Source organism: Impatiens glandulifera, chromosome 7 (genome assembly GCF_907164915.1).
Source record: "Impatiens glandulifera chromosome 7, dImpGla2.1, whole genome shotgun sequence".
NCBI lineage: Eukaryota > Viridiplantae > Streptophyta > Magnoliopsida > Ericales > Balsaminaceae > Impatiens > Impatiens glandulifera.
In genome coordinates this window covers 41,697,892-41,721,606 of record NC_061868.1, presented here as the reverse complement: position 1 = coordinate 41,721,606, position 23,715 = coordinate 41,697,892, and the positions used below count along the sequence as shown (strand labels likewise).

At 29.1% G+C, this 23,715-nt stretch overlaps 3 protein-coding genes across 3 annotated transcripts; 1 reads left to right on the top strand and 2 right to left on the bottom strand.

Annotated features, from left to right (window-relative positions):
- Positions 1-7,810: 7,810 nt before the first annotated feature.
- Positions 7,811-9,751, bottom strand: LOC124910564 (phosphatidylinositol 4-phosphate 5-kinase 4-like). Its single transcript, XM_047451230.1, has 3 exons — positions 8,679-9,751; positions 8,304-8,535; positions 7,811-8,222 (listed from the first exon to the last, which is right to left on the bottom strand). The coding sequence occupies exons 1-3, from the start codon at positions 9,548-9,550 to the stop codon at positions 8,058-8,060; spliced, it is 1,269 nt and encodes a 422-aa protein (XP_047307186.1). The 5' UTR covers positions 9,551-9,751; the 3' UTR covers positions 7,811-8,057.
- Positions 9,752-16,356: 6,605 nt separating this feature from the next.
- Positions 16,357-17,818, top strand: LOC124910331. Its single transcript, XM_047450964.1, has 3 exons — positions 16,357-16,477; positions 16,915-17,005; positions 17,423-17,818. Exons 2-3 carry the CDS (start codon positions 16,956-16,958, stop codon positions 17,658-17,660), a joined length of 288 nt encoding a protein of 95 aa, XP_047306920.1. The 5' UTR covers positions 16,357-16,477; positions 16,915-16,955; the 3' UTR covers positions 17,661-17,818.
- A 295-nt stretch (positions 17,819-18,113) lies between these two features.
- Positions 18,114-23,420, bottom strand: LOC124944474 (DIS3-like exonuclease 2). Its single transcript, XM_047484734.1, has 7 exons — positions 23,050-23,420; positions 22,574-22,911; positions 22,434-22,487; positions 22,279-22,347; positions 19,650-21,779; positions 19,020-19,091; positions 18,114-18,921 (listed from the first exon to the last, which is right to left on the bottom strand). The coding sequence occupies exons 1-7, from the start codon at positions 23,156-23,158 to the stop codon at positions 18,568-18,570; spliced, it is 3,126 nt and encodes a 1,041-aa protein (XP_047340690.1). The 5' UTR covers positions 23,159-23,420; the 3' UTR covers positions 18,114-18,567.
- Positions 23,421-23,715: the final 295 nt, after the last annotated feature.

The following is a 23,715-nucleotide window of genomic DNA, read 5'->3' as shown; positions in this document are numbered from 1 at the left end:
AATGGATTTAGAAAACCCTGGTTAACATGAGAAAGGGTATTAAGAATTGGGTGTTGGTACTCTAATGAACAGTTCTTAGTCATTGAACTATGTCATGAAAATAAGATAGGTTTCTTATTTTACAGCTGTCAAAATGGAATTTCAACATTTGAACACAGAGACTAGTTTTTCACTCTTACTGTAACTAATTTGATTTCCTATAATCACCAATTCAACGGGGAGACAGATTGAATGAATTAGGGGAAGAAGAAGGACCCACAGGGAATGAATGAGTTATTAATTCAACGATTGTTTTCATACAATTTCTAACAATTAAAACTAATAATAATAAACTTGATCATAACTAAGCTTAACTAGAACTGTAGTAAAACTCAAGCTAACTAAACAAAACTAGTTAAGATTCGTTCAGAATTAGATGTTATAGGGCTACAATTCATTCAGATTGAACTGGATTAGACCTATATCTGCAGCTAAGTCCGTTCGCGATAAACGAAGTATAATCCTTCAAAATACTTACTGATTCACTAGTAGTAGTGGTTCTTTACTTTACTTTTCTGTAATGATACTTGATACGCGTATGGAAGATAAGGTGTAGAATCATCACAATGATAAATGTTCATTAGGTTAGAGATAGATGACTACCGAAAAAAGATATGCATTTGTAATCAGTCAAAAAGTATTGAGTTGACAAAGATTGGTTATGAACAGAAGTGAAATCAGACAATTGATCCATTCACCGGCGAGAGGAAGTTACCTGGAAGAAGAAGACCGGAGAACCGTTAGGAGACAAAAGAGGAGTCATTCATCATCCATGGCGATCAGATTCAACGAAGAAGTCATTTTCCGATAACGAACGCCTTCCCGCGGCGGCGACCTGTTTTCGAGAAGGAACTATCATATTCCGTTTTAAATTGAAAAATTAAACTAGCTGGTTATAGAAAATCAATATTTATGTTATTAATTATAGATGCAATTTTATCTGTCCGCAAAATTTGTGATAGAGTTAACCATGATCACTGGGGTGAAAACTTTTATCGTCGACAAATTAAAAGAGAGAATAATATTTTAACTGTTAAGGACTTATGAACTTGTGAATTGTGATATTGGTGAATAACTTAGTTAAAATTTGACTCGATTTCGATTACCGAGCTCGAGTTGAGTTCCAACTTTATATTTCTAGTTTAAATAACTCGTTTTATGAATATTATAAATATATTTTCTCTCTTACAATTAAATGAGCAAACTAATCTTACATATACTCGATCTTTCACATTTCAAGTAAAGGAATATGAGTAAAATATGTAATTTTAATTAATAAAATATAATTTTAGAGTTTTTCGAGTTCGAGTAACTTGAATTGTTAACGAGTCGAGTTCGAGTATATATAATGCAAATCGAGTTGAGTCGTGTTCGAGTAGTATGTTACTCGACTCATTCACACTCTGAGTATATTTATTTTATCTACATAGATTTGTAATATATTTATAAAATATTTAAAAAAATATATATCTCAATATACTGACAAAAAATTTGACATAACTCAATTTTTACTACAAAAGTTTTAAGTTATAATTGGGAGAATTATGGTTTGTTTCCTAAATTAAAATATATTAATTTAATTTATAATAAAATGGAGTAAAATCACAATCAACATTTTTATATATATTAATACTTTAAATTTTGGAGTCTTTTTAAAAATAGATGGTTCGAATTTTGTGCTTGTGTTATATACATTCAAATATAACACACAAATTAAGAAATTTATAAGTCAATAAAATGCTTGAAAATGATGAATAATCACAATAAACAACCTAAATTAACTCTTATGGAATCAAAAGCTAGTTTTAAAAACAATTATCTAAGATATTAATTTAATTTTATTTTAATTTGATGTCTACTTAGAATACTCTATTTTAAATAAAATCATGACAATAAAGATAATATTAGTCCCAAAAAAATTGAATAAAAAAACAAAAAATTACATTAAATGGTGATAAACACTTATATGACATCCTTGGGTCTGAATTCCCACTTGGGCTTCAAATTCAAATCCAATATGAATTTTAGCCCATAATGCATAGGTCCTTTCGAAATCTACTAAAGAAGCCTTGACTCTTGACTAATAAGATTTAAATTATAAATCACATCAGTTAACATAACATTAATCAACTAACTAATTTTTTTTTAATCTTTTTTAATTATTATATCTATTCAACCTAATATAAAATATACATATTATAATAAAAAATAATAAGAAGATTTGAATAATTTTTTTTGTTTAATATTACATTTAGGGATAAAGATAGTCTATTTAATTATATGTTTTTTTTAATAAATTGTTAATGTTTTACTGTTTACAAAATAAAATTATTTAAAACAAATAAATCTCAAAACATACTAATTTTAACAATATTCTCAAAATATTGATTTGTTTTTAAAAAAGGTTGTTGACTTAAAAAAGAAAATTAAGGTCAATAATAATAAAATTTGAAGTATAATCAGATTATAGATAGTATATTAAAAAGTATTTTTGATAGTGTGAATGTATAAATATTAGGATGTTTATAACAGATTTATTACTTACATATCATCCCACACTTACAAGTTATTGATAAATATTTTTTTTTTAAAAATCTCACTTCTTAAGAAATAAAATATGCACAACACATAGAATTATTATTAAAGATCAAATGAAGATTCAGAAAAAAAAATTATGTAATTTTATTATAAATTTATTTATATTACTGTTTTTATTGTTAATCTTATTTTATTGAGATAGAGTATTGAGATTAATAATTGTATAAATCTTAATTGGAATTTGCAAATAGAAGATAAATTTTTTGGACCAAGCTAGAAGCATTTCCTCCAAATAGATGTTATTGCTGTAACTGCCATATTTATGGTTGTAATCTTAAGTTCTTAATGCAATACTATTTTGTTAGAAGTCAATTTGAACAAATAAAAATGTCAAATGTTGAAGATTAAGGTAAATGTTTTATAAGTGAAACATGTGTTAATTCCTAGAAATAATATTTGGCTCAATTAACGTGTTTTATTTTTTTTAGTCAATTTAAATTTGATTATTATATACGTTATCATAGAGCTAACTTCACCGTCAACTTTCAATTCAAGAATGTCCCAAATAAATATTGTATTTTTTCAAATAATTTATCTTGTGTTTTCAAACAACCTTCATTTATAGCAAGTCACTAAAAATTTTGTCAAATGTTTATAATTTTTAAATTCGAAGAATAAATGTCTATCTCCTAAACACACGTATTTATCCAATAATATTTTTACTCCGCAATTTTTTTTCTTCCATTTTTCCTAATTAAACTTACAATAAAACAACCACTTAATTTTAAAAAAATTAAAAAAATCATATAAGTGGGTTTTAATTTAAATATAATAAATAATAATGGAATATTTGCAAGTATATTAGTTTTTAATATGTTACATTAATTTTAATTAGTAATTTAGTATGAAACCAAATGGGCTTGTGAAATAAATTGAACAAGCTTCTTACTAAAAAGAAAGACAAATTTATAATAAACGGTAGGCATTAAGCCCATAAAATATTAAAAAGGCTTTTAATATTGAAATGTAAATTCATGCATCAAAATCAATTTGAACATATTAAAATTGAATGATTTGTTTAAATATAAAAGTTTAATATATAAAAATAATTTATTAAAATTATATATAAGGTTGATTTTATTTTACTTTTTATTAAAGAAAATTAAAAACTAGTATAATCATGAACTTTAATTTATTAAAAACACTTTTTTTTATTTGAGTTGTCTTATTAAGTTAGATATAAGATTTATTTAAATAACTGAACCATTTCAACAATTAAAATATATTAATTAATGTTATTATGTAAGAATCATTTTACAATATTTTAATTTTATGTTTTAAATTAGCTTAAAACAAATAGAATACAAAATATATATGATCGAATGTTCAAACAATTATTAAAAATCAATATGTGATACATTTAATCTGTCAAATAAATTATTGGTTTAAATATAAAGTTTTGATATAATATAACAAAATTGTAGGGTAATTTATTTTAAAAACCAACTCAATCAAGTCTACAAATTATCCTATTTTAAGGATTAACTGACTAGTGTAGTTTATATTACAAATTACACTGTCTAACAGATTTAATATCAAGTTTTTCAATCTCACTACAAACGCTTAAAGGGAGAGGCATACAATAATGATCGTGTTAGATTCCAAAATAAAAAATATATATATATATATATATATATATATATATATATATATATATATATATATATATATATATATTATTAACTTTTTATTGTCAAATTTTTAAACGGGCACTATTATTTATATAAAAATTAATTCTTAAAATAAATATATATATATTTATCATAAATCAACATTTAATTCAAATTCAATGAGATTGTTAAATGTTTTGAATTCTCTTGACAAATGAGGTAACCAAATTAAATGTAACACCATATCATATGATCATCGAGATGAGCTACTTTTAAATGTGTCAACCCTTCTCTCCAATAAAATTTTGGGACCCACTAAAGAAAATGTTATAATTGTATTGCCCATATTTGGGTCTATTATTATTCAAAATGTTGGACTGAATAAAGAAACTTTAGTCCAAAATAGCTATAATATTTCTAAAAACCAATTTAATTATTAATTTTTGTAAACATACTTTTAGCTTGTCAAAGTAGTGGAAGAAATTAAACGTAAGTGGGTGACTTCCGTTCAATTGCAGTAATTGATTTAATCAGCTGTCACCATATTAGACCAAAACTATTTGAATTTGATTTTATTAGAGTCAAAGAAATATGGTTAATTAGGTTATCTCCTTTTCCTACCTACACAAAATTTAATGTCACATTTTCAAGACTATTCTTCTCATCTCATCTCATCTCAATGAAAAACTGAAAATTGCAGATATGGGTAATAAATAGAAAGGTTGCATAATTAATCTATTATTATTTGAAACTATAGTCCAACTATAATACCCATCAAATTCAAACCAAACAAAAATATGATTCACTAGATATAGGGTTGTATGTAAATTTTTGTATAGTTTACCCTCCTTCAACTTAGACACCATATAATTGAAAACTTTTAATTTATTTTAAGTCTAATAAATAAATATATATTTATAAAATGTAATGAAAATAAAATAAGGTAAAAAAATAGCAACACTTTGTTGTACCTTTCACTTTATCCTTTTTCCCTCAAAAGTTAATGGAGGGCAATTCAAAGTCAAAATAGAGGTTCATTACAATAGCAGGTCACATAAGTTTGGTGTGTGGACAAAGGCAAATGCTAACATACTTGGTATATATTAACAATGACTAAATAAAATATCAACCATAAATTACTTTATATATATATATATATATATATATATATATTATTTATTAAATTTGAGAAAGACTTAATTATTATAAAATTAATCATCTAAAAAATCACATCTTCCAAATATTTTCTTTTATATAAAAAATCAATTTTTATAGAAAATTATTACCAAATTCAACTCAACTTAACCACCTCACAATCATACTCATCGTGTGAAGATTTGACTCTTTAAAGTATAATTCAAATTCACTAGTTATTTTAAATATAAATTATTATCATTAATTTTGTTTATGGAGAATGAAAATTAGTCCAATACTTTATAATTATCATTTTTACCTATAACTAGTTGGAGTAGAAAGAATTCAAAAATGAAAAAAAAAAATCTCTATATAACTAAGCTTTTAGACGTTTTAAATGATAATCAAAATTTGTAATACAAAATCCGTAATACTTCTCTTAAAAATTATACTGGTTACTTGAACTACCTTAATATCATAAATATAAATTATTTTGTATTACTATTAATTTTATTATATATATTAAAACATAGAATACTTTATTAATTAAATTAAAAACTTTTTGTATTAGAAGCATTTAATAAATAGTTTCATTTGTCATATAAATTTTATAGTTAATTTTGAATAAAACAAATAATTATTTATAATCTTAATAAGATATAAATAATGTTTAACTCATAAATCAAATGACAATAATTTTGTGAGAGAGACATGAAAGTCTTATGTTTAATTTTTATTAAGAACACATTAAAACGAAAGTACTATCTTTTTTAAATTTGAAAACTATAAAATAATATTACTTTTTACTTTTTTAACTTAGACTTTATTTAAAATAAATAGAAAACATCACTTGATGATCATTTATTTTCAACTTAAAGTGAGTCGAATAAAGTTTAATATGTTAAAAAAACTGATTTATATTATTTTTAAATAATGTCTTAAATTTATTTTTAAGTACTTTTATTTAAAATCAAACTAGCCCTAGTTAACCCCAAATAAAAGTTTCTTGAGAAAGAACTACCCTAGTCAAATATATAATTTTTTTTTTAAATAATGAAAACAAAATGGCAGACAAAATCAATTAATTCTCACAACATCAGTCAGAGATTGATCCCTCCCTCCTTCCCAAGACAGCTAAAGGAACAAGCAAAAGATTAAATTAATAATATTAATTATTAATTAAACATTTGTTTATTAGAATCTATAAATCCCCATAATTAATGTCCATTATATATCATCATTTATTTTAATCTATGGTTATGCTAAGGACATGCTACAGGACAATAATCCCAAGATCTATACACTAATTATTATCACCTTTATTTAAAACCAATTTAAAAAAAACAAAATTAATATTATTTTGAAAACCCAGATTTAAAACTTTATGAAAAACAGGTCACCTTTAAATTTGACATTTCTAAATAAAATATTTTTTTTGGTGAAGTAGTGATGATCTAATTGGTTGTTCAAAACCTACCCCATCTACCAAAGACAAAGTCAAAGTTGATCAATTGAATGAACCATCTAATAATAGTTTCACTGCCAAAGCTAGCTGTTTATTATTAATTAATAATTCATTAATTACTATTTCAGCTACAAAAATATTTACAGTAGAATAAAATTAAATAGACAACAACACAACAATTTGCAGTTCTAATTAATTAATTTATTGAAAGATGCATGTGGGTTAGTTGGAACCTATACAATTTTTTGCATCTGGGATTGGGGAGCAACAAGACAAACCAATTTTGAACATACAAATTATTTAATTCATCTCAAATATTAAATCTTATCTTCATAACTCAACTAAATAAATAATAAACATTTTGTATATCAAATTTGATCCGAATGTTGGTTATAATAATGTCGCGAAAATGGAACAACATCGCCTTGGTCAAAAGAGAAGGATTTCGAATGCGATTTATCAGATCTGAAGAAATCACTTTTTTTTCAAAACTTATAGAAGAAAGGTTAGGAGAATCAAGCATGCATTAAAAGTTAAAATTACTATATAAAGAATCCATTACATTCACTATCACCACCACTACCCACCATGTGGACCTGCAAACCCTAATAATCACTACTCTTTTTACTTTTATCCTCAACTAAAAGTTGCACATGGCTATGGCTCCTTGGCTAATAATTTTCATTTTTCGAAAACTCTTCTCCATAAGATTGATTAATGTAAATTGAAGTTAAAAAAAATGAAAAAAAAGGAACATTTGAAAATGTGTGAAGCCATCTTCAGACATTAAAGATAAGGGTGTCTGAAATTGGGATAAGGCAAAGCTGTAAAAGACAAGCAGATGGGGGAAGGGGGCATGAGAACATTATTATTATTATTATTATTGAATATTTTGTATGCCAAACATAATAATGAAGCTTCCTGCATTTCTTAGTCATCCCCTCATCCCAATATATAACAATAATTCAGTCTAATTTGTTATTCTTATAACATTTTGATTTGAATCCGATACAGATACGATACAGAAACAAGAACGACGATTTACATCTACTATATACATGTTACATGTGGATATTATGGTAAGAAAAACAAAAAACACCTCACCGGCTAACAATTTGGTTAGCCGGGGTTGGGTTCTTCTGGCGTAACATTACATTCTAGTAAAAGAAAAATGTAATTTTACAATTTGGTTGGTTAATAGTGGCTGTTCTTCAGATGTCAGTATCGCAAAATTTACCATCCATTCTGTTTTGGACGGCTTTTACAGCAGCAACCCTAGCAGCAGTGGCTGCTCGATTGGCTGACATAACTGCCTTGTTGACTTGTTCATCAACACGACGAAGGTGGATTGCGTTTTGGGCTGCTTTTCTAGCGCCCTGTAAATTCAAAATCAGAGAAATTTAGATGCCATTTTACCAAGGAAACTGTAGTAAAAAAGGATTTGTTAGTATTATTACTTGAACTGCTCTAAGAACTGTATCGGTTAGAGGTGATAATGGGGTCTTAAGGCTGCCTGAATCCCATTCACCGCAACGTTTATCACCTCCATTCCTAAATGTGTACATTCCACAACCTTGCCTACGACCTTCATGCCATGATCCTTCATAACAATGGCCATTAGCGAAATGGTAGACTCCAAATCCATGGATTTTATCCCCAAAGTACTCTCCTGCATATTTGTCTCCATTTCTGTGAACAAACAATCATGATTCAATGTTTTAGATTCTCAATCAATCAAATTCACTACAGCTTAGAAACACAGCTTAGATCTATGGGCATCAATGGAATCAAACTAACAACTTCTATATCAGAAAAATGAACTGAAATTTAACCTGAAATGGTAACAACCGAGACCATGCTTGACCGCACATTTGAATTCACCAAGATAGCAGCTACCATCAGAGCAAGTCTGGGCTCCAACTCCATGGCTCTGCCCGTTGTACCATTCACCTGCGTAGGTATCGCCGGTGAAGAAACGATAGAAACCAAAACCATGTCTGAGACCTTGCCGGTACTGTCCTTTATACCGGCTGCCTCTTGACCAGTTCTCTATTCCATACCCATCGTATTTACCATCAATCCAATCGCCTTCATACCTTCCATTTGCGAAGTAATTGTAAACGCCGCTACCATTACATCTACCCTTATGAAATTCCCCCTCGTAGAAGTCGCCAGTACTGTAGAACTCAACTCCTTCTCGAACAAACTTTCCCTCCCCTGTAACTAATTTCCGTTCCTTGTTTGAATCCATTGATTCCCCAATGAACCATTGGACTGGCTTATGATGGGTTTTCGATAATCCAAGTCTATTCCTATAATCTTCACGGATTTGTCTGATAATGGAAAGAGTATGATGGATCGAACCCTTGTTTTTTCCGGCGAAAAAGAGAGCTACGGCAACGAAGATTAGAACTAACAGGAGATTTTCCGAAGTGGGTATATCGTCGCGGCGGAAGTAGAGAAAGCAGGTGTAGATAGAGAAGGAGAAGACGACGATGCAGGAAACAAACCGGGTTGAACGACGTCGGGTCATAGGTGAACCGGGTTTTCCATGTGGCTTCTGTTCTTCAATGTCTGGTTCATCTTCGTAATCCATCTCGTTGATGGATGAAAGGCTATGGATTGACGATCGGACTGTCGGAGAAGATCGGAGCAAGGAGGAGTGAGTTCGCGCTAACTTGGTTTGGCTTTTCGGTGCGTCCATTTCGGGTGGGGCCCCACGAAAACCTCGGATCTTAACAGTTTGATTTGCCTATTATTTCGATGTCCGCTGAATACCTTGATATTATAGTGAAGTAAAGCGGCGGCCGTAACATCTCAGGCGGCGGCGACGGCGGCGGCGCGAAATCTCTTTGGCGGGGAGAGATATAGAGAGAGAGAGATGAAGGAAAGGGTTGAGAACGATGAAATGGAAACAGTGGACTGGGTTTTATTGGAATTCTCAATTCGCCATTTCTTTCAAATTTTTATTTTTTTATATTTTTTTTATGGGCATGAACTATTCATGATGATAATTTATTTATATTGTATTTATTAACAAAGTAAAATAAAATAAGTCTTTTTCTTTTTTAAACAAAGTGATATAAATATAACTCATATTTATTTACTTTTATGTAAGTAGTTTTTAATCTATATATACTTAAACTAATTAATATATGGCTGTCATAGATTTATTAAACTTATTGATGATAAGTGCTCTTCTTGAGCTTATCCATATCTTTAATATATATATTTAAATTGTGAACATGATGGATTGCTTAATATAAAACATCAAGTCTTCAATAACACTTATTTTTATTATTTTTAAAAAAATAGTCAATATCAAAAATTTCACTTCTTTGTTTTTTTCTTGGAGTGCAAGTCAAAATGAAAATGTAATTGTGGTCGATCTATAAAATGAAAAATCAGACGGTTTACATCTGAAAACATTTTAAATGAATATATATATATATATATATATATATATATTGATAGAAAATTGCAAATTAAAGAAACAATTTTTTTATTTTAATCTAAATATCATCTAATATAGATTAAAATTATAACATAATTTAAAGTTTGAGGATAATTTCATAAAACTATTAAATTCATTGAATAATGAATATAAATAACAATAAAATATAAAGAAATAATAAAAGTAGAACAATTTACTTAAATTCAATTAAATTAAATGTTAACTTACTCACTAACTCACTTCAATTTAAATTCAAACATAATATACTTAATGTTTAATTTTCTTAGAAAATGACTTTATTTATTTATTTATTTATTTGCTAAATAAATTGAACAAGTCTTTAAGATGGTTTTGAACTTTTCCTATTCTTAATAAATGCCTATAAACTTTATGACTTGTTCTCTTCATAATATTTAACAATAAACAGACTTGGTTTGATGTATAAAAATTAATTTTTTTTATTTGGGTTTATTTTTTAAGGTAGCATGATTAAATTAGAGAGTTTTTAATGAGAAAAGAACCTTAAATATTTAATTTATTATATAAACTACCCTTTAATAGTATATTTATTGTGTGACTTATTTTTGTAGGAAGTAATATTATTTATTAAAAAATATGAATGATAATCTATAAAAATAGTTCATACCAAATAAAATAATTACTTAGTTTAATTTTGTAATTTTAATAGGATATTGTGTCAAACTGATAAAATATTAGTTTTAAATAAGCTCATTATATATTCTTGATGTATGTGTTTTTTTTTTTCATTACCAAATTCCAATGTGTTTTTTAATTAGGTGTTTGTGGCTCATTTTTTAATTCTTTCTCTTTGAATATTTATTTTTATTATTATTAGAATTTTATCGATTTCATATCCCTGCTTGTTTGGTTTGGTAGGTAAACACAATTTACTATGAATAATTTTTTTTATTTAGTTTAGAAAATAATCACCGTGTATAAAAAAAACAATCTTGTAAATTCTAAACAAGATGATTGATAATATAATCTCTAATTATTCACAAGGGCATTGACTGTCCCAAAATTGGACAGATTTGCTAGAAACCCTAAAAGACTAAGTCCACACAAACCAAAACAAACTCTAGGTCTTGAAATTTTCAATCAAATAAACATAAAAATTGTTATCAGCTACAACGACTAAGTCCACACAAACCAAACATAAGCTTAGTCTTGCAATTTTCAATAAAATAAACATAAAATTTGTTATCAAATCAAAATAATCAAATCATGTTAAAAATCAATTATAATCACTTTACATGTAACATCCATGTAGGCAATTAAATGGCAAAAAAAAGTTTTAAGATCGATTGTTACGTGACTTCGAATTATGATAGCCTTTTCGAGTTAAAAAACACATTAACTTACACTTGTCACAACAATAATTAGCTTGTAGTTGAAAATAAATAGACACAAATATGTCAAACTTGTCTCATTTTCTTCCCATCACCATAAGGCACATAATTTCTATTATCACAATAATGTTTATTCAAATAAGTCTAAATTTTTTCACTTTCGAATCATTTTGCCTTGTAAGAATAAGAATCTGTAAGTAAATTTATCTAAAAATTTTAAGTAGGGTTACGACGGTAAATTCTTTTAAAGAATAATATGCTTTAACAAAAAAAATGACATTTTTTTTAATATAAAGTTATTTTTATTTCATTCAAAGGGGTCATTTAAAATCAAATAAAAAAAATCAAAAGGTTTTGACATCATATTCTAAAGTAATTTCTCATAAGGTCTTGAAAAAGACTGAGCCACATGATCAGGCCCTCCAGATTTATTACTTTCCAAACTAAATAAAACTTATATTTAAAAAAAATTAACAATAAATCTGAAAGAGTGTTAAACAAAATAAATAAATAAAAACAACACAAGTCTGCAATAATTAAATGTATTAAACAATTTTATTTCATTTTATTGGTTTCGATGCTTACTATGATCGAAACTTCCATTTACATTGGAGTTACCGATGGGTGATAATAAATATACAATAATTAATCAGTTTTGATATTTTTTATAAACAATTTTATATATATTATAATATTTTAATTTAGAAAAATTAAGAGGACCCACTTCAATTTGTTTAAAAATCCAGCCTCAAATATCCAATTTCTTAATCAAAATTTCTTAATATTAAAAAAAAAATAATAATAATAATAAAGTAAGAGAAACATATATACCATTTAATAATATATATATATATATATATATATATATATATATGACATATAACAAGACGTTATTAATTAATTGTACTGATATATATATTATTAATAGTAAGGTACTAAATTAAATTGAATAGTTATTAATTATGAGAAACAGACAACCCCTAACTAAACACAGGACAGCTTTAAAATTCCATCCCATCCTTTTTTTTTATCAGAAAACAATAGGGTTATAAGTTGACATTAATCTAATGAATTAAATATTATAAAGAATCTAAATTATTAATTAAAACAGCAAAATCAATAATTCAATATTAGAAGATATTAAAAAAAATAAGATTATCCTGAAACCCCGCCATGGAATCTGCTATATTGATCAAATTAGTTTTAAAAATATAATAATATAATGATAATTTGCTTGCTTAAATATTGGACATCTCATAATTAGTTAAGAGTATCTAACAAGTGGATAATTAACATATCTTAGTTTGTTATTTTAATTTAAGTTTCAAATAAATATAACTAAAGTCATCCACTAATTACACAATCATGACCTAAGTTTTTTTTTTTTTTTTTAATTTAAGAAAATGAGGCATATGTGTATCATATGTGGGGTAGAAAGAAATATGTGTATCATTTTCGTAGCTGATTTTAGGAAACCGAGAAACATCATCGGTTTTGCTTTGTCATATTATGCTGACATTTTTACAATTTCATTTATTTTAGTTTGTCACTATTCTTGTTTGATCTGCAACTTTTATTTAATAATCTATGCTTATTTTTAAATAGAATATTATTTGGGTAAAAAAACAGTTATTTGAATACAAGTTTTTTTTTTTTTTAGGAAAAGTTATTTGAATACAAGTGATTTTTGTATATAATGCGTTATTTGAAAATCATTCTAATAATCATATCAATAAAAAGGTTTTACATTTTCAATGAGAAAATTACTATATTTTTGGAATATCAAAAATATTGTATGATAAAATAACAAAAATATTATGTTTTTAGGTATACCGAACAAATCGGTATGGTACGGTACCGATACAAAATTATCGGTACGAGTTTTTCAAAATTTCATTATATTTATATATACCGAAATGATATTTATAAAATTATAAAATAAATAATATTTACATGTATATAAATAAATAACGAATTGAGAAATTATATATAATTATGTTTTAAATTCCATTTCTAAATGAAATTTGAGACTACTCACAAAATATATATTATCGGGAAGACATTAGCTAAGCATATTCATTAAACACTTTGGAGACTAAACTCGTAAGAATTACTCACTCTTACAAAATTTCTCCGAACTCTTATACCAAAAATTTCGGTACGGAATGGTAAACAAATTTTGATATATCGTATCGACACACTCATATCTTCAATACTTTTTTAGATTAAATTTAAATGTTCATTTTATTAATTTATAATTAATTTTGATATAAAACTTAGATATTGAAAAGAAAAAATGGTTGAGATATTCGAGATATTAATTATTTTAATAAAACTTTTCTATCAGAATGGTGTAGTAAATTTACAATGGAGACGAATAGTTTTTTAGCATCGATAATCATATGTAAGTATGGTAATAATTGATTTAGTTAGTTCACCAAAATGTCTAATTATCCAGTAGAGTGTAACATTTAGAGAATAATTTATCCTATGTGTAAAAGTTTTCATGAGTAGTCTAAATTTATTGTGGGGATGGTTCTTCGATTAGATTTTGGGACGATATTTGGTGTGATGTCTAATTTCTAGCTACGACGTATCACGAATTTACTTCAATTGCTATATGTAGAAATGTCACAGTTCATGACATGTTTGATCCTCGGTCTAGGGATTTCGCTAGCCGAATTAGATATATAAGGAGATTAAACATTATGGAGACTTCGTCCTATAATAGAGTTTACTTTTAGTAGGACGCGAACAAGTGTCACCGTCTCAACAAAACATTATGCGTTGACAAAATATGAATAGTTTCCATGTGAGACATTACTACAAGTTGTTCGCTAAAATGATTCTATATAATTTTTATTGGGAAAACATTGGAAGTCAAAGATTTCATTCAAGATCTCGTTCTTAGGATAGAGCGTTATTCATGGTGGGATTCTAACAAATGATATGTGCATGAAAAATGTTATATTATGGTTAGTCGTTGTCGTATGTGTCAAGAAGAGGTTGAATCGATAACTCACTTACTTTTGCATTGTCGATGAGTGACTAGTATTTGGAGCATTTTGTAGAGTATTATTGAGATTTATTGGGTGATGCCCCGAGTCTTTAGGTAGTTACTAGAAAGTTTGTATTGATGTAACTGGTATGACAGACCTACATATTTAATTAGTTTTTGGTGACTATCTGGTTGGAGAGAAATCGTCGAACTTCCAATGACCGTAGTCGTCCGATGCGTATCATTCATAATACTATTATTACGATGATTTTTGATATTCGTTCAGGAAAGCCAGTAGAGTTTGTCGAAGAGTTAATCGTTTTTTTTGAGAATTTATAAGCTCAACAACATTTTAATTATTATTTTTTTTACTTTTTATTTATTTGATATTTTAATATCATTCTTTCTAGTTTTGTTTAAATAATTTTTTTGGTTTATAATAGACTTTTTAAAATATAAATAAATTATGAAGTTTAGATTGGTATGGAATAAGAATTTCAAACTATAACAATGTTTTCGCAAATAAGCTCAGTCTGGAGACTCTGAACTAGTCACTTTGGACAACATTAACGTAATATTAGTGTTTATTTAATAATAAAAGTAATATTCAGTTTTAGTAGTTTATTATTTATTTTTGAAAAAGTATTAATTTTATAATAGATAAAGTTGAAGTTGCATTTACCCTAATATATATAAATGGAATTACACTGGGATATAATATAAGGGTTTGTTTGGAGGTTTGAAATTGGAATTAAAATTTTTATATTTAAAAAATATATAATTAAATAATTTTAGTATATATTATTTATTTGATTAAAACATTGGTTTTACACACAATATTTCAAGTCTCAAGAGATTTTATTTAGGTTTTGATTCTAAAAAATATTAGTCTTACATTTTTTATTTTATAATATTTTTTAATAATAAATAAAAGATTAATTCGATATTTTAACTTCTAAATTCAAAATAACAAAATATCTTTATTTTAACTTCTAAATTAAAAAAATATATATTAATTCGCCAGATTAACTTCTTAAATTTAAAAAAACAAATATATGTTAATTCATTAACTTACTAAATTAAATATATATATATATTAATATTTTAATAACCTAAATTCTAAAAAGAGTTGAACATGATTAACATGTTTTAATAATAATAAAAAAAATATTTTATTTAAAAATCAAATAAAAAACATCTGAAATTATAATTTCAAATTAAAAAAAAAATAGAATTCACCATTATAAAATTATAATAAATGGATTAAAGTTATAATTTCAATTCTTAATTAAAAATTTTTAAACCAAACCTAACATTTCAATTTTATTTTATGTTTACAAAACACACATTAGCCACCTCAAACTAAGTCCAAAAAATAGCATGATTTTCTCTTGACTTCAAATGCATATTTTTTTTAAATTATTATGTTCATTTGTTATTTGAACATTTCAAATCAATTTAAATTACATATGTAAAATTCATTGAGGAGATCTCATAACTATAAGTTCCAAAATAGTCAAACTTAACTTAATTGAAAAAAATTAATAAATTGATTGATATTTTTTACATTAAAAAAAGGGTTTTTAAATGGACCAATTTTATGGTGCAAAATAAACTTTATATCCCAATTTGAATACAGTATAATACTTTACAACCCATTTTGGCATTCCATCAAACTAAAATATAATAATTAATTATTTTTGTTTTTCTCTCCACCCTCAACCCCAAGGTAGTGTTTTGAGTCACCGGAAAAAATTGGACGTTTCACGGCGCCGGCATTCTTTACAGGTTCCGTCTCCCGATTCAAAGGTTTGATTCCTCTATCTTCTTCTTTACATACCCTTTTCAATTTCTTCTTTTGTTTACCTCATCGCTTCGCCCGTCGGGTCTGGATCAGATTGAAAAAAAACTAGACTTTAAGACTGTAGTTTAAAGTATGGATGATTAGTTTATGTATTCTTCGATTGGGTACCATTGGGGAATGGATTATATTGCTTTGCTTATTGGAGTATGATCATTATCTAGGGCAATGTTACCTCTATCTTCAGTCATACTTCCTTTTTTAGATTTTGTGTTTTCCTTGTCATGTATCATTTATGGGTATTGTAGAAAAACATAATCTTCCTTTTGAAATTCCATTGATTGAATTCTATTAGCTGATAACAATGGTTTAGAGCTTTTGGGGGGATTCTAATTCAATGATGTTTTGACATCATAAAAGCTTAAACTAACAAATGTTCAAACAGGTTGGAAGAAGGTCATTCTTGGACTATAGAGAAGGAGGGAAATGGGAGGTGAAGATAATGTGAAGCATCTAGAGGACTGCACTGTTTCCAAGTTAGATTTCCATACTTTTAAATTTCATTTCCTAACAAATACATGAGCTGTAGTTCCTAGATTTATGAAAACCCTTTGTTTGGAACATTCTTCCGGTTTGTGTTTCATATCAAAACCTTTTGAAACTTTCTCTTTTCAATTGTTTATGTAACCGGGGAATAAATTAAGGGTATCTATCACCTTGGAAGAAGGATGCATAAGAGGCTCACAAGCCAGAGCTTATTATGCATCAAACAATTGAGCATTGGTTTTTTTCTTTGCTGTTCTTAGGCAAATGGGATATATATAAATCAATTTCTTGAACATCAATAGTTTTTGTTTTCTTCTTATTGAACTGAACCCCTTTGTCAGATTTGGTATGTTTTGTTTGAGAAGCATTAGAAATAAAAGCAATATGGTTCAATATTTTTGCTGCAGTGCAATGGGCACATGGTTTTTCTCTGCTGCTGGGGCTTTGCTTGCAATACCGGTGGGGATAAAAAGGAAGTCTTTGGCGCCCCTTGTGTTCTATGGAACGACGGGGACCATGCTAGATATCATCATGGGAATTACCCAATGCGAGAGGGAGCATGCTGAACGCCAAATGAGCCTTCTAGAAGAAGCCCAAAAGTCTGCAAGTCCAGACTTCTTATCTGAGACTGAATCTGAATCTTGAAACTCAATTCTGTCTTTCTGTGTCGTGTGAAAATAATGGTGTTTCTCATGGAAGTTTTTGCAATCTTAATCTTTATTCTTACGAGGAAGAGATATTTGTTAGCTTGAACAATCTGATTGCACTTAATTTTCCATTTTGACTAATCTTGATATTTCCAAGAATAAAAATTGGAGCAGTTGTATTCATAACATCATCATATAACAAATCTTATAGTTTTGAACATATAATATTTTGTTGCATAATGTATCATTTGAAAACAGTTTCTTATCTTATTCTAAACCGGGGTTTATTCTTTAGAAAAAGTGGTGCCCCATTTCAATCAGGGCATTTTGTGAATTTGGAACATAGACATTGATTGAGCAAATCTTTTTACCTTCTTTTTTGCTATCAAGATATTTTGCATCACACCAGAGAGTTCAATGTATGTGTAATCTGAGCTAGAACAAGTTCATATCTAAAGTTACCAACAAAATTTCATCCAAATTTACACCAAAATGACAGTGTTCTGAAATAACATAGTAGTTAATGTTTAAAAACTATAGTAACGCACAATTAAAATAAGAAAATCTAGGTATGATAATCATGTCTTATTGCAAAATAATAGCAAAAGATGGTAGATGATGGAAATATGCCATGGGACCCAAACTTAAAAACCAATCTGGGTTCACCATCATCATCCAACCAAGCTTACAATTTTACTTAATCCCATAACAGAAGCTTCTTTTTAGATCAAACACCTCACCAACAAATGGGGGAATGAATGGCCTTAAAAAATTCAGCCTTTTCTCCCACAAAACAATAGAAAAACTGCATCAACCTTTTCTCCCACAATTATATGCTTTGTCTTCAAAAACTCTCTGCACCCGATATGCTCTCTCATCCATTTATTGTTAAAATTCCCAATTTATTACTTCAAATATGAACTCACATACAGTCTCGCCTTCATATCCAGTGGCCCATCATCACCACCAACAGCATGAACCGCAATGGTAATAGTTGACAACAGACTTACGGTAAGAGGAAAAACTGCAGGTTCCACATCATCAACAACAAGATCACCTAACTCGTTGCCCAGTTCTTCCAGTTTCAACTCGAATGGGCATTCGATCAATACAACATCATCGAGGGTCTTGTATTTCCCTGAGCTGGCTCGCCTGTTCACACGCTTATTAGTGTTTAAGCTTATCACCAGTGTGGACGTCATATCCAGCCATTCAGGCACAATGTCATCAACCTCGTCGTAATAAATGCGACGCTCAATCTAAAACGGAGAGAAATATAAGAAAATAAATAAGAATCATAGAAAAAATTACATGGGCGGGTGAGAAAGAGGTGAGTCGGACAAAAATGGATTCTCACCGCCAGCTTGGGAATATATATAGACATGAATTTTGGTCCCAGAGCCAACACCCTGGCCTTCGTCAATAAAATCTGAAACACAACAATAATCTAATCAATTTCCGGAAAACAGTTAAAAGGGTTGTATCTTCTATACCATTAACCACTTCATCAATCAAATACATTTAAAATATCAAACGCAAGGATATTTTAGTCAATTTCACCCAAATAACCCACATTTTCATCCAAAGTTTTCTTTTTCCAAAACACTCTGTTTGTATCAAAGAAACCCTACATCAAACAAACTCCAAGACAGTATTTTGTATCAAAGAAACCCTACATCAATTTCTGAAAACTAGTTGAATACTGTTATTAGATTTTTATTTCTGTAATTCAACCTTAGCAGTTAGGGTTTCCTTTTCTCATCCATTTTTATGAAATAGAGCCTATCTCTCACCTAATTCTAGATCACTATGCATCATATTTTTATCAAGATATTAAAATACAGATGTAACTGTTCAAAAGAAAGCAATCTTCAGATTATTCAAGCGAAACGAGAAGAAGGGTATAATCACCTATCATGAAATTCAATTTAAAATCACATCTCTTACAAATCGTGGCAAAAGAAATAACATAATTGTGATGGCGTACCTCGTTTTTCTTCAGAAGAGCCCACATGTAGACCTTTTCAGTAGAATCCTTGGCAATCCTGCTAGCATATTTTCTATCATTACAATAAGCAGCAACATCCGCCAGAACTTCCGGACAAGGAAGCCCATATTTGAGAGCTGCAACCGAAAGTGCTTCACGTCCTTTAGCCGATTCTGCTGCAATTTTGTCAAAATAAATTCCAGTAAAGCAGTTTCCATTCGACTTGTATATTTTCTCAGCCTCTAATGTGGCCAAAAGAGTCCGATGGACAAGAATATCAGGATATCTGCGAAGTGGCGAAGTAAAATGAGTGTAAAAAGGAAAACCAAGAGCATAGTGTCCCCATTCATTCTCTTTCAAATCCCCAGTACAGAAATATTTCGCAGGTTGCATCGGTTTGGAAGCATGCGAAAGAAGGATATTAAATAAAACGGAGTCGTTCTTCAACTTTTCCCTTATCTGTTCTAAAGAGCAGTGAAGGCTTCTCGAGGATGAAGCGTCCAAAGCTAAACCATGTTTGGCACAATAACCTTCGAACTCTCGAAGTTTCCGCACGTCAGGATCGGGATGCCTCCTCAACAAAGCACAATTCGGATAAGCTTTCGATATTATTTCAGCAACCGTCCTATTGGCCAAAAGCATGAACTCCTCAACAAGAATATGTGACTCCGTTCTTTCATAAAACACACTATCATAAGGAGCTCCATTATCATCAAATAAGAAAGTCAATTTGGAGCTATCGAGGTGCAAGGCTCCATCATTAAACCTCTTATCTCGAAAAATCATTGAAATCTTTTGAAGGATTTTAACAGATTCGACAATGTCAGATTTCTGAAACTGTCCATGCAACTCAGGAAACCAGCCATCATCTAGATTCCCATCTATCATATTCTGAACATTCTCATATGAAAGCTTGCAACAAGACTTTATAACACTACGGCCAATCCAACGATTCATAATCTCTCCAGAAAGATTAATATCCCAGAAAATAGAGAAACAAAGCCTATCAACCCCAGGATTAAGCGAGCCAAGGCCATCCGAAAGTAACGGGGGCAACATAGGTAATTTACCATGTAGCAAATAGACACTTGTCGTACGAACTTGAGCTTCGATATCTAAGGCAGTGTCTGGTAAAACAAAATATGATACATCAGCAATGTGCACACTTACCCTGAAATTACCGTCTGGCAAAGTCAGAACCGACAGTGCATCATCGAGATCTGTTGCAGATGAAGGGTCAATCGTAAATATACACATTTCTCTAAGATCAGCTCTTCTTCGTATCTCATCGTCTGGTATCTTCCATGGAACTTGAGGAATGCACAAAAGGGACTCGGGAGAAAATTCAGAACTTCGTATGGAATTCTCAAACGAGATCGCAGCTATCTGTGCCTCGATATCTCCACCCTTTCCAAAAATGTGGGTGATATATGCTTGAGGAAGATAATCATCTTCTCCCCAATCGGTAACACAAACACCTACAAGTTCCATATCAACTGTTAAATCTCCCTCATCCAATCTTCTTTTAATGCATTCTGGCAAGTCACGAACCCGTATCGTCATTTTTGGAAACTTCAGATCGGTCGGAGTAAACATTATGAACTCGCGAGTGAATTTCTTTTTTCTGCCTTCTCTTTTGTAGTTTTCCTTAGTGGAGACTAACTGCTTCACATTGAGAAACCCAACCACAGCATCTCGACGGGAAGACATTTCAGTAATGGCCACAACTCTGCCTGTAGGGCGCTTATTTGGGGATGAACTTATCATTGAAAAAAGCTTCTCCTTTCCACAAATAGCTCCATTCTGATTATGATGGTTTGAAGTATTTGATGCAAGTGTATTGTATCCACTTACAGAGTTTGAACCACAATCTGACATAGGGAGGCTTTGTAAGCAACTCCCATTGTTGGCATCATAACTAGGGTTCTTAGGAGGAACTATGTTAACATACTCATTGTTAACTTCAATTTTATTTTTACCCTTGCAATTGTCAGTAGCAAACTCGCATATTTCTGAAACACTGTTACAGTCCTCTGATGGGGCAATAGGGGTAGAGACGCCAGCAGGTCCTTTTATCTTAGGCCATAGTGATACAGGATCAATTTTGATGGCAACAGTATCGCCTTCAACCTATATAGGAAATCAATTTAACAAAATACTAGTAAATGGCTCAATGCTGATAGGCATGTATCTGATGTATTATAAGTAGCAAAACACCTGAATGTAAACGTAGGGCCCATTTGAAAACATTTAAATTTTGTTTATGTATCTGGATATGGATCCATATACAAAAATATTTGGAAACAAATTCAAAAATCATTTTGCTTGTTTTTCATGTGAATCTGAAAACAGATACAGACATATAAAGTATGAAGTGTTTCTAAATGGGGAGCCATAGCTAAGATAACATTGTAAGATACCTAATTGGCATATTCGATAACTTAGATGAAAGGAAAAAAATGGGGACTTTGAATTATGCAGTTCATTTAGAAGAGCACAAATAAATGTAAGAACCAAATAGGAGCCAAATTAGCACATGAATTGTTTTGTGTTACCTTGAAAGTTGAACTACTGCAAACATTCTATAATTGGAGAGGAGAGTGATCAACAAAGAGAAGAATGAACTTACCGCCCTATTTTGAGAAATGATTCCATTAATTAGGACATCTACAGGAACACCGTCGATTTTACAATAGGCCTAAGACAAACAAATATTCACATTATGAACAACATGAATAGAACAATATAGTGCAACAGATATATCAAAAAACTTCTATAACTCACCTCAAGTCTGTTGTGCATATTCACACGAAAAAGTGCCGTATATACATTTCCTTTCTGAAAAGTTAAAAGAACAGCATCCTTACAGATGAATCTGCACCATTACAAACAAATTCTAGAAAGAAAAAGTTCAGGAGACTAACCACTATTGCTTCATCAACAGCTTCCTTAGACCAATGTGGATAAAAATAACTTCTGTGACGAGAACCCTGATGAGGTATGTGAGAATCCTTGTTACTACTACCATAAGAGCTCGGCTCATCAGGAATGGTAGTCTCAGGGCATGCTTTTGAAACAACATTACCAGCAAGATCATACTGTAACACAGGTTTATCTTGCATATTCCCATTGTTCTGAGTTAATTGTATGGGGGTTGGTACAGAATTGAAATCAACATTAGATTGTTTAGGATTTTGTTCAACAACTTCCAAGATATCAGATGCTTCTACTAGTGTTTCATCTACTGATCCACATGCTACTTCTGTGAAGCAAAACCATACTCAGACATAGAAAATGGAAGAAAATTCTATGCAATCAGATCTAAGTAACACTTTAACCTACTCAAACATATTGCAGAATCCACAAGATAAAACAAAATCAAGAACAGTTGATGATATACCTGAAACAGATGGGTTTTGTTTAGATCGTCGTGGTTTGCGTTTCTTCTTCTTATCCTTATCATCGTCTCTATCAACTGTTGGAGGTTGTTGAAGGACGATCCCTTTCATGATTTTCCGAATTGAAATTAAAAATTCTAAGCAGAACCCAATAAATGAAAATAGACAAGTGAAATGAAGAGATGATAAAATAAGAAGAAAAACAAAGGGTAAATGAAAAAGATAAGAGACAAAGATAAACCCTAAGCTACGCTAAGCTATGCTAAAGATAGAAGAAGAAGAAGAAAAAGGGTATCTTCCGATCAAGAAAAAATATTCACGGAAGAAACCGATAAGAGTGAAGGTGAAGGAAGGAAGGAAGGGTTAACAATGGAAGGAAGAAAGGAAGAAAACCCAATAAATATATAGACTTTCAATTTCAGTGGAGAACGAAAGTGACGTTATAAATGGTCGGCGATGACTAAAGGCTCTTTCTTTAATGTTTTTACAGGGAATTTTTTGTTTTTCTTGATTTCCAAGGTTAATTATCTTGAAATATATTATTCAGATAAAAAAAATATCGATTTCAATAAAAACTTAATGAATCATATAATTTATTTTCTAAATCAAATAAAATAAAAAGACAAAGAAAAAGTAGCATAAACACTTTAATCTTTAGTGTTCTATAT